This window comes from Saccharomyces eubayanus, chromosome X (assembly GCF_001298625.1).
Source record: "Saccharomyces eubayanus strain FM1318 chromosome X, whole genome shotgun sequence".
NCBI classification, from domain to species: Eukaryota; Fungi; Ascomycota; class Saccharomycetes; order Saccharomycetales; family Saccharomycetaceae; genus Saccharomyces; species Saccharomyces eubayanus.
The window spans coordinates 405,297-418,815 of NC_030985.1; the positions used below are offsets into that span (position 1 = coordinate 405,297).

Consider the following 13,519-nt stretch of genomic DNA (forward strand, 5'->3'; position numbering starts at 1 on the left):
TGGCTTTACATATTTACTTAAGCAACTATGTTGCAGAAAAAAGAGAACAAAATAGATATGATTAGGAGCACAGAAACCATGCCAGGTCCAACCTTATCCTCATAATCAACTGCTCTCTTTAGTCTAATATTCACCACTCTCGTAGCATAAACCATAACAGTACGTATCAACACAGCCAAAGATGTAATAAAGAACCCAATTGAGCCGATCATGGCTGTTGGTGAACCATAGGTTAATAGGGTAGTCGAAACACCACCCAGTAAAATCGAGATGGATAACCAAGACAGATATGTTCTTTCAGTGGCAAAGTAAACTTTTGGTTCCACACGAACTGGGACACATATTGTCTTTCCTGGGGGGGCACAAATTTGAGTATCAAACGTGGTACCTTTTGGGATTTTGGATATTTGGTCACCATTGAAATAGTGGTCAAAAAATGCCACAACTTCGTAGTATTTTTTGGTAACAGGGTTTTCTGCATGTCTAATTTTTCTTTGATAATAAGCAGAATTAACGCTATCTACAACGTGATTAACGTTGGAAGTAGGAGCCGCAGTAGCCCCGTATCCAACGGATTCTTCCATATCAAGGGAATTACCAGGAGCATTTGTCATGGCAGCAACCAAAGCAGCATCATCTTCATCATCTTCATCGAAGTCGTTATCTTCGTTATCGGACCTGCCTGGTCTTGTTATTTCAATGTTTGAAGGTAATGGGGGTTTCCTGATATCCACATCCATTTGTGGCAACCAAAATGGAATTGAATCTACTTTTTCATTCAATAAAGTAGCTACACCATGAATAAATTTGGAGAACTTTGGAACGGGTTCGACCAAGTGGGATCCAACCAATTCACGCACCCACTCTGGAGGTTCTTGGCCTAGTTGAGTTTGCAACTTAACTTCCAAGACTGCATATGGGAAACGACAAACATCCTTATCATCTAGTTGCTTAAATGGCCAGTCAACACCAATATCGGTTCTTCTCCAATTCTTATGGGTTCTATCAACACCATCGAAATTATCTTCTCTTACCATAGTTAACTCGGTATCAAGAGAAATACGAACTCTTGCGTCACCAGGTAATTGAAAAGCAGTTCTGTTGTAAAATGATCTCACTACAGGTCTTAATTTTTTCTTTAACATGACGTATTGAATTTCAGATGCCAAAGCTTCCAGGTTTTCAATTTCGTTCATTGGTTTTTTACCCTCTTTACGCATTTTAGCAAAAACTTGTTCTACAGTATATTTGCCCTGCAAGAAATCGTTAACATGACGTTCCCTTAGCGCAAATCTTGCCTTGACGGACTTTTCACCAGTCCAATCTTCCCTATGGGTTTTTCTTTCTACAAATATAGTGTCAGTAGACATACCCCCGTACCATCTTAATCTATGAGCCTCCGCACCTTCGTCTTTTCTTAATCTACCATAATAAAGATCCATATTTTCATTATCGAAATAAATAGAAGTGATTGCGGAATCTTCCCTTTCAAATTCCTTGTTTGTGTTGAAAACCAAGACGGGCAAATGTTTCAAAATAATTAATTTCAATTCCGTGATGTTATCAGGGTGAACCCAGTACTTTGTCGTCTGTCTAACAAAATTTTGTTGTTTTCCACCTGCTGATGAATCACCCTTTATTGGGCGTCCTGAGGTTCTAGCGATATCATACAATTGAGAGATCTTGATGACTAATTCATCGTAGTTTTCTTTGAAGAATGGTTTGGAGTCCAACCGAACTTGGAAAACTGGTTTCAAAATAAATCCTGTCTTCTTATYGTGCTTTTTTATGATTTTTTGAAAACCAGTGTAATTTAACCTTGAAAATTTGGCTAGATCATGAACATCAGCAATGATATCACTTAGCTCTTCTTCTAGGATTTCAAAATCTAATTGCGTGGGAGGGTTATTTGAGTCCAATAAACGAACAGTATGTTGCACTTGTTCTTGAACTTCTTTCACACGTCTAAAGACTTCACTGTGTTTGACTTTACAAAATGTGTAAACTTTGTCCAGCTCGATCTCCAAAGATTCTAAAAAATCTGTTTCTAGTTCTTGCGACCATTGACCGTTATTCTTAGATAAGTTATCTTCTAACTCTGTTTTCAAATCATCGTAACTAATGTAGTAATAGCTATACTGCCTGATAAGAGACTTGCTCAGGTGCTCACCAAATTTCATAGCTGCTGCTGCCTCCTTCTCCTGTTGTATTCTTTATCTGTGGTAGCAGTGTAGGTCACCTTCTATACTCTTTTCTAATCACCCCAAATATATAGATAGGATTTTCTTCTTTTTCCATTCACGTGCGCTGTAGCCACGTGCTAAAGAAATATTAAATATGCAGAATTTATGCACAAAGCGGTGCATGAAAGTGCCCAGCCTGTTCCTTAACAAGTCTCCGTTGAAACCGTGAACGGACCAGTTTGGTACAATTGGTCTCGCAATTCGCCTATATAACTATGGTACTATACGTTACACCGAGTATACGAAAAGCTTTGAAGCGTAGCCTGTTGCATGATTGAGAATATTCCGACGCTACGGCGCCGGTGATCTTACTTTGGTTGTGATTTAGGCTATTGGAGAACTTTGTCATCCGGGAAGCTCTAACATGTTTATAAATTATAAATGTGTGGCATTTTTTCAGGCCGCACCTCAGAGCTATTAGCCAGTTCGTTTATACACTTATATACCAGCTTGCGCGAAGTCTTTGTCTTATTCTTTTCCAGCGATAATGCCTACTCTGTAGTATAAAAGGCCGGTTACATTAACTTCTTTAAATACAGAATTTTTGACTTCGATCCAAAGCTATGTGGCAAGTTTTCTAAGAAATTTCACGAATGCTACTCTCTCCCAAATAATTCTTGGTATCTTCTTTAAAGAGAAATACCAAGATGTGTGGATCCTATGCAGATGATGGGGCTTGCCATTTTCCCACAATCTAAGTGAACAAAAATGGAAAGCATATGTATGTATGTGGAAAACGTCTACAACATTCATAACGTGATTCTAATACTTTGAAGAAAGTTAGCATTTAGGCAAAGTAAAACCCCCGAGCAGGTTGCAATACCGAGTAAACAATGCGAACAAATAGATCACTAGATCACCTTATAGTATACATTTATTTTATATTCATATATCCAATAATGTCTGAACACTTAATTGAACATATTACTTAATGTCGTTGTTTACATAAAAATTTGCCGAGTTCTGATTGCCTTGAGCAATTAGAAGCAGTTCTATGTACTTTATGAGTAGCCAGAAATTATCTCTAGCATTTCCTCAATTGTCTTTTCATCAAATCTTGAATCACACTCTTCAACTATGGAGTAAAAATGGACCATATTCGCGGGAAGTTGATTGACAATTTGTAATTTCTCTGCTTTAAACAATTTGAAGGAATTTAATCTGCCCATTAATTCTCCAAAACTTTCATCGCTCATTTTGCTTATGGGTGATTTCTCAGCGTCTTTTGCTCCATTGTTTTCCTGATCTTCATTCTCGTCTTCTTGGTTGATGTAATTTTTGTTTATGTTCAGAAAATTGACTACACCACGTGTAATACCTTGCAATTCAGGGTGATTGTACGGCCTCTTTTCTTTACCCCTTGAGCGGTTTTTCTTAAGGGCAACCTGGCTGTTCTGATCCCAAAGATGCTTCTTCTCTAAATCTGTTAAAAATTTCAAAACTTCATAGTCACTTAGAAATGCGTTTCTTTCTTCGAGAACTTTCATGATATCTGAAGAAAGGTATATGTATCTAGGATGCGGGTGGGAGCTAGGTTCTTGTCCTTCTAAAGCGTCTCAACTGTAATAGGTATAGCTATTTGTTTGATCTTTCAAAGGTCGATGACCTGAAAAATTTAATCCTGAAGGCGGATTTTGACTCTTGCTTTTTTGGTAACACTCGTAAAAGAAAGTAGGCTTTCATAATAAACTAGCCTTGTTGGCGCAATCGGTAGCGCGTATGACTCTTAATCATAAGGTTAGGGGTTCGAGCCCCCTACAGGGCTTTATTATTTTTTTTATCAATTAATAAGTTGGTATTACCATCATACGTCATTAAAGTTTGACGACATGGAATAGGAACTGGATTTTTAGCCGGTTTTCTTTGAAACCAAGAGCAAACGCCCAACGGCTGAATAGGCTAGTAGTATAACAGGAAGGGGTTCAGGGACTCGTAAAAAATAACTAGTTGTTAGTCAAGTAGCTTACCAAAGAACGTCCGGGACTTTCCTATATAATCCCCAAGAGAGGAATAAGTCACTACTTCTATCGGACAAGATGTTGAGATGTTATTTTAGATACAGTTAATGAAAGTTTTTTAATTTACTCCTACTTGAGTATTATGTGTTTTGTAGACAGCAAACCGAATGGTATAATCTCTGTTCCGAGAAATTCGAAAAAAACGTCTCGAAACGATCGACATTGTGCACACCCGAACAATTGTAAATGAAGTTGATACAAGCGCATGAAAAGTAAAGAAGCAACTATAGGAGTCCTTGGCGGCTAAAAGACTACAAACCGCTGAGCATAAACATCTGACATGTTATGGCCTGCTGTGCGAAATTTGGGATCTTGAATGGAACGGAACCTTTTGGCTTGTTTTCCTCTGTTGCATATCAATGCTTCTTTTAGCTACGCATCTGCAGTGTTTTCGCGAATGTTTCTAGTTCGTTTCAATTCGAACTTGTTCCACTTTCCCAAAAAAATCGAATAGCGGGAAAATTTTAGAAAAAAAAAACATTATCAAGGGATGAATTTCATAGTGTACGTGTTTCCGGTAAAAAAAAAAAATGTAAAAATAAATTGAGACGGACAGGAATTGAACCTGCAACCCTTCGATTGCAATCGTATTCCTTGGAAATCCAAGATTTAATTGGAGTCGAAAGCTCTACCATTGAGCCACCGCTTCAACTTTTGTTGAAATATTATCTTAAAAAGCAAACTGAAGTATAAATTATTAAATTATTAACTATACATAGAATAGCTAAATAGCTGTTGGAATAGGTGTCTTCGGACACACATTAATTCATGTATGATAAAATCTGGAACAAGAATAATAACAATAACACTATTGCTACTTACAACATTCTTTTATCATGATACAAATAACCAAATTTGGTAACCAGTGAAGATAAGATTAAACATCTATTAATTGACTAGGAACTAACATATACGAAGATGAGTTATACCTGATAACTTATTAGTCATGTTTTTGACCTTGAAAATTGTATAATGATTTTTGGGATTCCATTATTCTTAATGTTATAATATTACGTATATAAATTATACTAGAGATTCTTCTCGTGGATTTAGGAGTCCACAGAAAGGAATCAGTAATTTTGCATAATGTTACAAATGATTCTGTTCTTCTTTTATATGTTCTTGTTCATTGATCCTATTACAGTATCAATCCTTGCGCTTCAGCCTCCATTAATTTCGGTGACAGTGTGAATCTTGTTTTGCTGGTCTTATAATTTATTTTTTAACGACATATATAATAGTATTACATGGACGATAGTAGAATCTTGTTTCAACACATGTCTAAATTATATCTGAACCATTAGGTTTTATATAACTAATCAGCGCGTGTTTTATATACCTCCCATATACAATAAGAAGAAAGAACTGCTTATTCTTAATTATTACAACTTACTAAACTAGCTAGTTATTAAAGATTTCTCACATGAAAAGAAGACCGCCTTTATTTAAGACTTTTACAGACACCAACATTTGTTTGCAACAAGAGTCTTATTATGTAAAACTCGAAGGTGGCGTGACAAAAGGTTTGCGAAGTAGTAATATACGTTTTCTATATCTCCGGTAGAATGGGAGTTTCTGTCTTTCTTCCTTCAAGGCCTATATAACGAAGTTTGAGCTAAAAGACCTTACATAGAGACACCAAAAGTTTTCCTCTGGTCTATACTGAATTTTATCGAATCACAACACCAAAAACGAGTGATCGCCCAGTAAATGGTACAACTTTAACTCTAATACTTTACAAATATCTCTATAATCTTTCCTGGCATCCAAAACAGTTTGGAATGGTTAATTTCTTTTCTTTTAATCTGGAAATGTTTAGTTTTTTTACTACTTTTTTGGCTCCTTTACCTTTCTTACAAAGCAATTAAACTAAAAGAAAAATAATAAAAAGTAAACTAAACATGAATTTTTCAAATTTATTAATCACGGCTTTCATGCACTTTGAAGAAGTTGAGATTTGTTCAGTATAAAGTCTAACTTTGCGCTCTTGCCAATAATAATAAAAAATCCCTATACAGGCGTTTATTTTACATCCTAGCTTTACAATAAAATTCTATCTATTTATCTATGTTGCTTTTGCTTTTTGAAGGTACTTCTTTCTTTTGAATTATCCCTCTCTCTTGAATGTTTTTCTGCTTTTGGTTGTAATGGTTTAGAATCTGGGAAAATTTCGAATTCTTGCTCTTTGATTAATCTTTTCCAATCCCACATTTTTCTGACATAAAGTTCCAATTTCCAATTTTTCCAGACTTGTCTTCCGTAAGTACTATTTTTAACTTTTTCCGTTTCTCTAACTAATGCGCTAGCAATGCGCTCCTTATATAGTGTCAACTTCGTCGTAAATTCCCATAATTTGTCCATTATATGAGAGCCATACGCATTGCATGATAAATTTACAGACTGTTTACACAGTATATTCAACAGTAACTTTCTTTTGATTGTTTCCACCCTGGTAGTTTGTAGAACATGCTCAACGACATGTGAAAACACCCCGTGGTAACACATTTGCATGAGGCGTTCTTCAGGCAAGGCTAGCATACTATCAATTGTGATATTCAGGAACTTGTCGTCATAGTCAATTAATTGTTCCAAAAAAATCGATCGCCTTCTTTCATCAGCCGTCGGCCAGTCATCCCTGGTATTCCCCAAAGTGGACGAACTCAATGATAAACAGCTCTCTAAGATGTTCTTCGTTTCTGACTTTTCTGGATAATATTTTTGCACCAATTGAGCAATTACGTCATCTCTTAAATAATTGCCTTGTTTATTACTTGCGTTGATGATAGCAGTACCAAAATCCATATTTGAGTTTAAAAGCATACTCAAATCAGGAACCACCGCATCCAATATCTGTTTCACGTCCTTATCCTTCAACTGTTCTAATAGGGCCCGAACCACAAAGGCACCCGTTGTATCTCTTTTGGCTAGCTTTACAATACGATCTTTCATATATAAACGGTAAAGTCTTTCAACGTATTTTAATCTAGCAGAAGCGATCACATTTTCCAGGAAATGAGATCCAACGGGATCAGACAGTAAGTATTCAACGAAAGACTCCTCCTTAGGGTCTTTTTCGTCTGCTGTATTGAAAACCAGTCTCCAAAAGGAACGGTCTCTGTCAAAAATACCTTCGACCTGAATAATTAATTGGATCACAGGAGAAGCGATTTTATCTACACAATATTCTCTGAATTTGGTTACTATTGATTGGGAAACATCTGAGCGTGCTTCAGCACCATTGGTAAAGCTTTTATATAAAGTTGTTATGATGTCACGAAGCTCAGATTTGAAAGATTCCGGTGTTTGGTAGACTTTATTGAAGTCGTCGTTATCTTTAATGTCAATCATTTTTCTTGCAATTTTTGATTTTTTAGAACGCAGTGTGGAGTTAGTTTTAGTCGAGTTAGGTAAAGTTTTGGAAGACAAGATTAATATTAGCAGTCTTAACACATGCGATCCATATTGATGGTTAACCATCATTTTCAAATGAGGTTTCAACTCGTTCAACATAAAGAGGAACATATTCTCCATGGTCACGTGAGGTCCATCTTTTTCATCGGTATCGAAGCTTGGTGTTAAAAGTTCTCTTTCTAGCAAAGCGGCGCTCCTAACAAACAGAGTTTCTAAGACATGGGAAGCATATTTATGACATGACGAGCCAAAGAAAGCACCATTGAAGGACTGAAAAATACTCTTTAATTGAGATTCATCACATTCCAAGATGATACGTTCCATTAGCTTCGAAGTAATTTGAGATGTAACCAATTTTAATTCCTTACCTTTTGCTTCTTCGATAATGCTTGTAACAAATTGAAACTTTTCCTCAGGTGTTTCGAAAGCATCTAATTGTAAGGTTGATTCTGCTTGCTTGAAATATTCCAGCTCTTCTCTATCTAATACCCCAAAAAACATTTGTGGCTGATCTTCTTTGTTCCCTGAATCGTCAGTGTAAGCCGGTTCTTCATCCTGAATATGATTCTTTACAGCAGTTGAACTAGGCTCAAATTCGTCCTTCTTTTGTTTCTCTTGATGTCTTCTACCTCTTGTCTTTGTATTTCCCATAGTAACACTAGTTTGGTCTCTTCGTAAACTTTAATACCGTTTAGCGATTTACAATTAGACTAATAAGTAGTAGCTCATCTTAAATAACTCTCTTTTAATTACTACAGATGAGCTTGAAAATTCTCGCTAACTGAAAAAAACTGAGAAAAAAAAAAAAAAAAGAAGTGCAGGCAAGATGGAAAAACTGACCACATCTTACAATGATTGAAAAAAAACTTATATACTGAAAGCTTACTCGCCTTAATAGTTTGGCTCTAGAGTGAAATTTACAGCACATCTACATTACTGACGTTCAAATATATATATTTCTATTACTATACAGGTACACATGATACAACCAAACAACTTTAAAACTTGATTGCAATTTATGACGTTATATTTTGCTGGCTTGCAGGTATATCTATTTTATGAATTTGGAGGCGCGACCTTATTAATCATCTTGATCCCAGTTTCCTGGTTTTGGACCTTGAGGCGCTCTTGGACCACCAGCTTTCTTGGCCATAATAATTTGATCAATAGAAAGCACAGTAGTTGCAGCCTCTGTGGCGACGTTGATAGCAAATTTCTTGGTGGCAAGCATGTCGTAAATACCATCTTCTCTAATATCCTTTACACCTTCACCAGTTTCACCATCGATATCCACACCTTTATATAAATGGTCCTCATTAGCCGAGCAAGGCTCACTAACGTTGTGTGCTGCGTACAAGTTTGGTAGTACTTCATTTACATCAAGACCAGCAGTCTCTGCTAGAGTACGAGGAACCACTTCAAAAGCAACGGCAAATTGTTTTATGGCTAACTGTAGTAAACCAGGTGTTCGCTCACCATATTTGGTTATCCTAGAAATCAATTCAATTTCAGTGGCACCAGCTCCAGGCAACAATTTACCACCAGATGGTTTCATTAGACCCTTGATAGCTGCTACACCATCGTCAATGGCCCTTTCAATATCGTCTAGATTGTTCTGGGTGGCACCTCTTAGAATAATCGTAGAAGTTCTTGAGATTTCGCCTTGTTCTTGTTTAAAAACAGTTACTCTATCGCCACCTATTTCCATAGTTTTAACGGTTTCCACTAAACCTAATTCTTCTGGAGTTGGAGCACCCAATCTAGGTAATGGAGTAGCGCCACAAACACGACATAATCTTCTTAATTCGAATTTACTTGGCACTTTTAAGACTAAAATACCATACCTATTCAAATAATGCAACGCCAATTCGCCAACGCCCGCACCTGCAATAATACATTCTACGCCCATATCGGCAATTTCTTTCATCATGGCGTCAATTTGCTTTTCTTCACCCTTAGAAAAGTCCAACATTTCTTGCGCATTATGTAACAGGACAGTACCCTTGGTTTCAGTATTGGCTATGTCAAGTGGACATGTGAAAACGGCAACTTTATGTTTTTTATCATCGGATAATGATTTCACATGACCTTCGGGTTCACGATTGAAAACCATACCTTTAATAACGGTGGAATTGGAAAGAGACCCACCCATGATCTTTACTACTCTGATGGAGTCAACATTAAAGTAAGGCGTTTCCCCAGCCTGTTGAGAAACTGGTAAAACATGAGATACAGCTTCAGAAACGAGTTCACTTAGTATATCTTCAGAACCGTATTTTTTAGAGGAAATAACTGGTTTTATTATTTTCAAAAGTTCATTTTTATCGTTTTTGTCAGTAATTTCACCAACAACCAATTCATCCAATTCTTTCAAAATAAATTTCTTGGCCATGTTGTAACCTTGAATAATCTCTACAGCGGATAAACCCATTGAAATCAGTTTCTCAGAGACATTTAATAACTCACCTGCCAAGATCATAACTAAATTGGTACCATCACCCATATCGATCTTCTGTTGTTCAGTGGCCATTACAAGGACTTTCACCGCAGGATGGACAATGTCTAGTTCCCTTAGCATAGTTGCTGCATCGTTGGTAATAATAATTTTACCCAGATGGTTGACAATGACCTTGTTTCTACCACAGGGACCCATTGAAGTCAAACACATTTGATGCAATTCACGGATGGCCGCAATTGACTTGTTAATTTGTCCATCGGCGTTGGAATAACTGTTATAACCTTGCTTAAACAATCCCGCGTTAGGGTTTTGTGGCAATCTCAGTGACATGGCTTAGTGGGTAGATTTATGGTCCTTGAATTTCAACTTTAGCCTTGGTAGAACCTCTAACCTGAGAACACCATTCTGCTATTTCTTTTTTCTTCATTCTTTTTTTTTTGCCACTAACTTAAGTGATGAACATTAAAAAATTTCCCGTCAATAACGACGAAATATCAAAATGCCACATAGTAGGGAAACGCAAGTGAAGCATTTCAGCAAAGAGAATACTCATGACAGGCCATTCATTATGTTACATATACAAGGCTACTACCGAAATAAACCTCCGAATAATTTCGCCCTTTCTTTAAACTTTTCACCAACAAAAACTGGCAAAGCTGGTAAAAAGTTTGCTACTAACGACGTAAGTGCTCCGCTGAGAGTTGTTGCACATCAGCTGGTGACAAGCGCTCGAGATCGCATTCTATTGCTAAGTACAAAAATGTTGAGAATCATTCAATTTTGTAAGTGGTAACAAGTAAGAAATAGGCATTTTTTTCTTTAAGTATATAAGAAAGGTATATAAAACAAACGCTGGTTGATTGTATGAAACCCAGTGGTAATAGTATAGTTCAGAGTAGAATTACGAGGTATTGGGTATAGCACATCTCCCTCAATATTAATTCGTAGTTATCTTATTAATTAATAGATCCTTAACATTATCTTCAACATTCGGCAGATTTTTATTGTCCGTATATGAGTCACTTTTATATCATATATGTTGATAATTAGTAATTTAGTAAGTTGTAATAATTAAGAATAAGCAGTTCTTTCTTATTATTATATAAGAGAGGTATATAAAACACACGCTGATTGGTTATATGATACCCAATGGTTAAAACATAATTCAGAACATTAATAATGAGTTATCAGATATAACTCATTTTCTTATGTTCTAATGTCTAATCAATTAATAGGTCTTTATACTCGTCTTCATTGAGTATGTTTGTTTCAGATCAACATAATTAATTAATAACCATTTAAATTGTATGATGATCTTTGGGATTCCATTATTTCTTAATGTTATAATATTATGTATATAGATTATACTAGAGATTCTCCTCATGGATTTAGGAATCCACAGAAAGGAATCAATAATTTTGCATAATATTATAAATGATTCTATTCCTCTTTTTATATGTTGTCATTCATTGATCCTATTACAATGTCAATCCTTGCGCTTCAGCTTCCATTAATTTCGACGACACTTTGAATCTTAACTTACTGGTCTTGTAGTTTATGTCATCTTTTAACACCGTATATAATAGTAATAGATGGACAATAGTTGAATCTTGTTCCAACATTAATATCATATTAAAGAATGTTTGAGATCACCTATTTTGACATAAAGAATGTTATGTCCAAGATCGCCAATATATGAATAGAAAATAAATCATACATAACAAATCACCGGATTACACATATTGAGGTAGATATATATCTGAAATTACTTACTCTAACGAAGTCGTGAGTTTACAATGTAGTGTCCGATGGAATCTGACCTGAAATTCTGAGCCAACAAACCACTTCATTGTATGCTTCAGTAGCTCAGTCGGCAGAGCGTCAGTCTCATAATCTGAAGGTCGAGAGTTCGAACCTCCCCTGGAGCATCAATTTTTTTACTCTCATAGAGTAAGATTCAACGCTTGATATGAATAGTATTCATGTACTCATATTTTGTTTAATACAGTGAAGGTGCATCGATTATTATTTAATATATAAAGATTCTCCCTATACCTGTTTCGTAGAGTGGACCGAATTGGATTCACCGTTAATTAAGTCCATGGAAAGCACGTATCTTCTTTCTTGAACAGTATTCTCCCGAGAGATAGTGATATAAGGATCCGCATCTAACTCATGATCAGTAACTTGCTGTAAACCGAATTCCGGCCCTGCATTTTTCTTCAGAACCATAAACCTATCAATACTTACGGGCGGTACGCCCTCAGGTAAATGATGTTGTAGGTCGCAGAGATCAAAAAAATTGATGTAAAAGTTTAGTATATCAAAATAAGCTTCATTTACCGAATTTTCGTCTGATTCGAATAACGAATACCTCTTACTCGACCAGTTTTTGTTGTCTAGTAGTTCATATGCTATTCTCAAGATGGCCAATGCGATAGAATGTTGGGGTATGACCAAGACTGTTTCTAGCTTTAAGGCATCATAGGCAATCAACCAGGCTAGCTTACACAATTTATAATCAAAGGATAGTTCTCTGCCAATTTTAATGACATATTCATCAATATGGACGTAGTTGTTCACTCTATAGTCGAATGAACATGACTCCAGTATTCGAAGTTCGATTTGAAAAACTCTTTTCTTGAAATTTTCCAGAATTTCCGTATTGATTTTGACCACGTTCCTCAAATGCAATGACAATGTACATATTTCGTTAGCTTTTTTGATAGTTTCCACTTCTTTGCAACTTAAAGTTAGGCAACTTGTCGCCACAGTGTAACAAAGTTCGGTTTCGAAGCGGTTGAAAAGGTGATATCTCTGATAAAAATATACTGCTGTCTCTAAAGTCTTCCGGGGAAATTTTAACTGGACACACAAATCGCTCAAAAACTTGAATACAGCCAGCTTTTTCTGGTTATAATTTCGATAGTCTGATATCGTGTTCTTGTGGGCCCTTTGAATTTGCCTTTTCGACAGAAAAGGCCTAGAAAAAAAGAGCTGGGTTTCAAAAGTGCTAGGCATCACAGTATATGGTTATTTGACTGTGCTAGCGTTCAACGTTTCTCTTGCTCCATAAATATGTGTGTACATGAGGACGGCTTCAATTTCAATATTTGTATGCTTTTTGATCATCGCGGGTTTTCGTAGTGAAAGAACAAAGAGCGCATTACCCGCACTGCCGCAAAATAGAATTCAAGCTAGTGCACAGTACTAGAGCGATGTAGCGTAGTGGAGCCTTCTGGTGGTGTGGAACAGAAGTGCATTCTCACAGGTTTCAATCGACAAAAAAAAACGGAAAAAAATAATGAAGGATGCGAGGTTCGAACTCGCGCGGACAACCGTCCAACAGATCTTAAGTCTGCCGCCTTAGACCACTCGGCCAACCCTCC

At 36.4% G+C, this 13,519-nt stretch overlaps 5 protein-coding genes and 4 non-coding genes across 9 annotated transcripts; 2 read left to right on the forward strand and 7 right to left on the reverse strand.

Moving 5' to 3' along the window:
* Positions 1-17: 17 nt before the first annotated feature.
* VTC4 (Vtc4p) lies at positions 18-2,180 on the reverse strand (the record flags this gene model as incomplete). Its single annotated transcript, XM_018366097.1, has 1 exon — positions 18-2,180. One exon carries the CDS (start codon positions 2,178-2,180, stop codon positions 18-20), a length of 2,163 nt encoding a protein of 720 aa, XP_018221303.1.
* A 1,064-nt stretch (positions 2,181-3,244) lies between these two features.
* Positions 3,245-3,730, reverse strand: RPC17 (DNA-directed RNA polymerase III subunit RPC17; the record flags this gene model as incomplete). Its single annotated transcript, XM_018366098.1, has 1 exon — positions 3,245-3,730. The coding sequence occupies one exon, from the start codon at positions 3,728-3,730 to the stop codon at positions 3,245-3,247; it is 486 nt and encodes a 161-aa protein (XP_018221304.1).
* A 205-nt stretch (positions 3,731-3,935) lies between these two features.
* On the forward strand, positions 3,936-4,008 carry DI49_3005. Its single transcript has one exon. It is a non-coding gene; the product is annotated as a tRNA-Lys (tRNA).
* Positions 4,009-4,805: 797 nt separating this feature from the next.
* DI49_3006 lies at positions 4,806-4,910 on the reverse strand. Its single transcript has 2 exons — positions 4,874-4,910; positions 4,806-4,842 (listed from the first exon to the last, which is right to left on the reverse strand). It is a non-coding gene; the product is annotated as a tRNA-Trp (tRNA).
* A 1,412-nt stretch (positions 4,911-6,322) lies between these two features.
* Positions 6,323-8,323, reverse strand: NOP9 (RNA-binding RNA processing protein NOP9; the record flags this gene model as incomplete). Its single annotated transcript, XM_018366099.1, has 1 exon — positions 6,323-8,323. One exon carries the CDS (start codon positions 8,321-8,323, stop codon positions 6,323-6,325), a length of 2,001 nt encoding a protein of 666 aa, XP_018221305.1.
* A 430-nt stretch (positions 8,324-8,753) lies between these two features.
* On the reverse strand, positions 8,754-10,460 carry CCT8 (chaperonin-containing T-complex subunit CCT8; the record flags this gene model as incomplete). Its single annotated transcript, XM_018366100.1, has 1 exon — positions 8,754-10,460. The coding sequence occupies one exon, from the start codon at positions 10,458-10,460 to the stop codon at positions 8,754-8,756; it is 1,707 nt and encodes a 568-aa protein (XP_018221306.1).
* A 1,525-nt stretch (positions 10,461-11,985) lies between these two features.
* Positions 11,986-12,058, forward strand: DI49_3009. The gene has a single exon. It is a non-coding gene; the product is annotated as a tRNA-Met (tRNA).
* A 121-nt stretch (positions 12,059-12,179) lies between these two features.
* Positions 12,180-13,151, reverse strand: CTK2 (Ctk2p; the record flags this gene model as incomplete). Its single annotated transcript, XM_018366101.1, has 1 exon — positions 12,180-13,151. One exon carries the CDS (start codon positions 13,149-13,151, stop codon positions 12,180-12,182), a length of 972 nt encoding a protein of 323 aa, XP_018221307.1.
* Positions 13,152-13,435: 284 nt separating this feature from the next.
* DI49_3011 lies at positions 13,436-13,519 on the reverse strand. Its single transcript has one exon. It is a non-coding gene; the product is annotated as a tRNA-Leu (tRNA).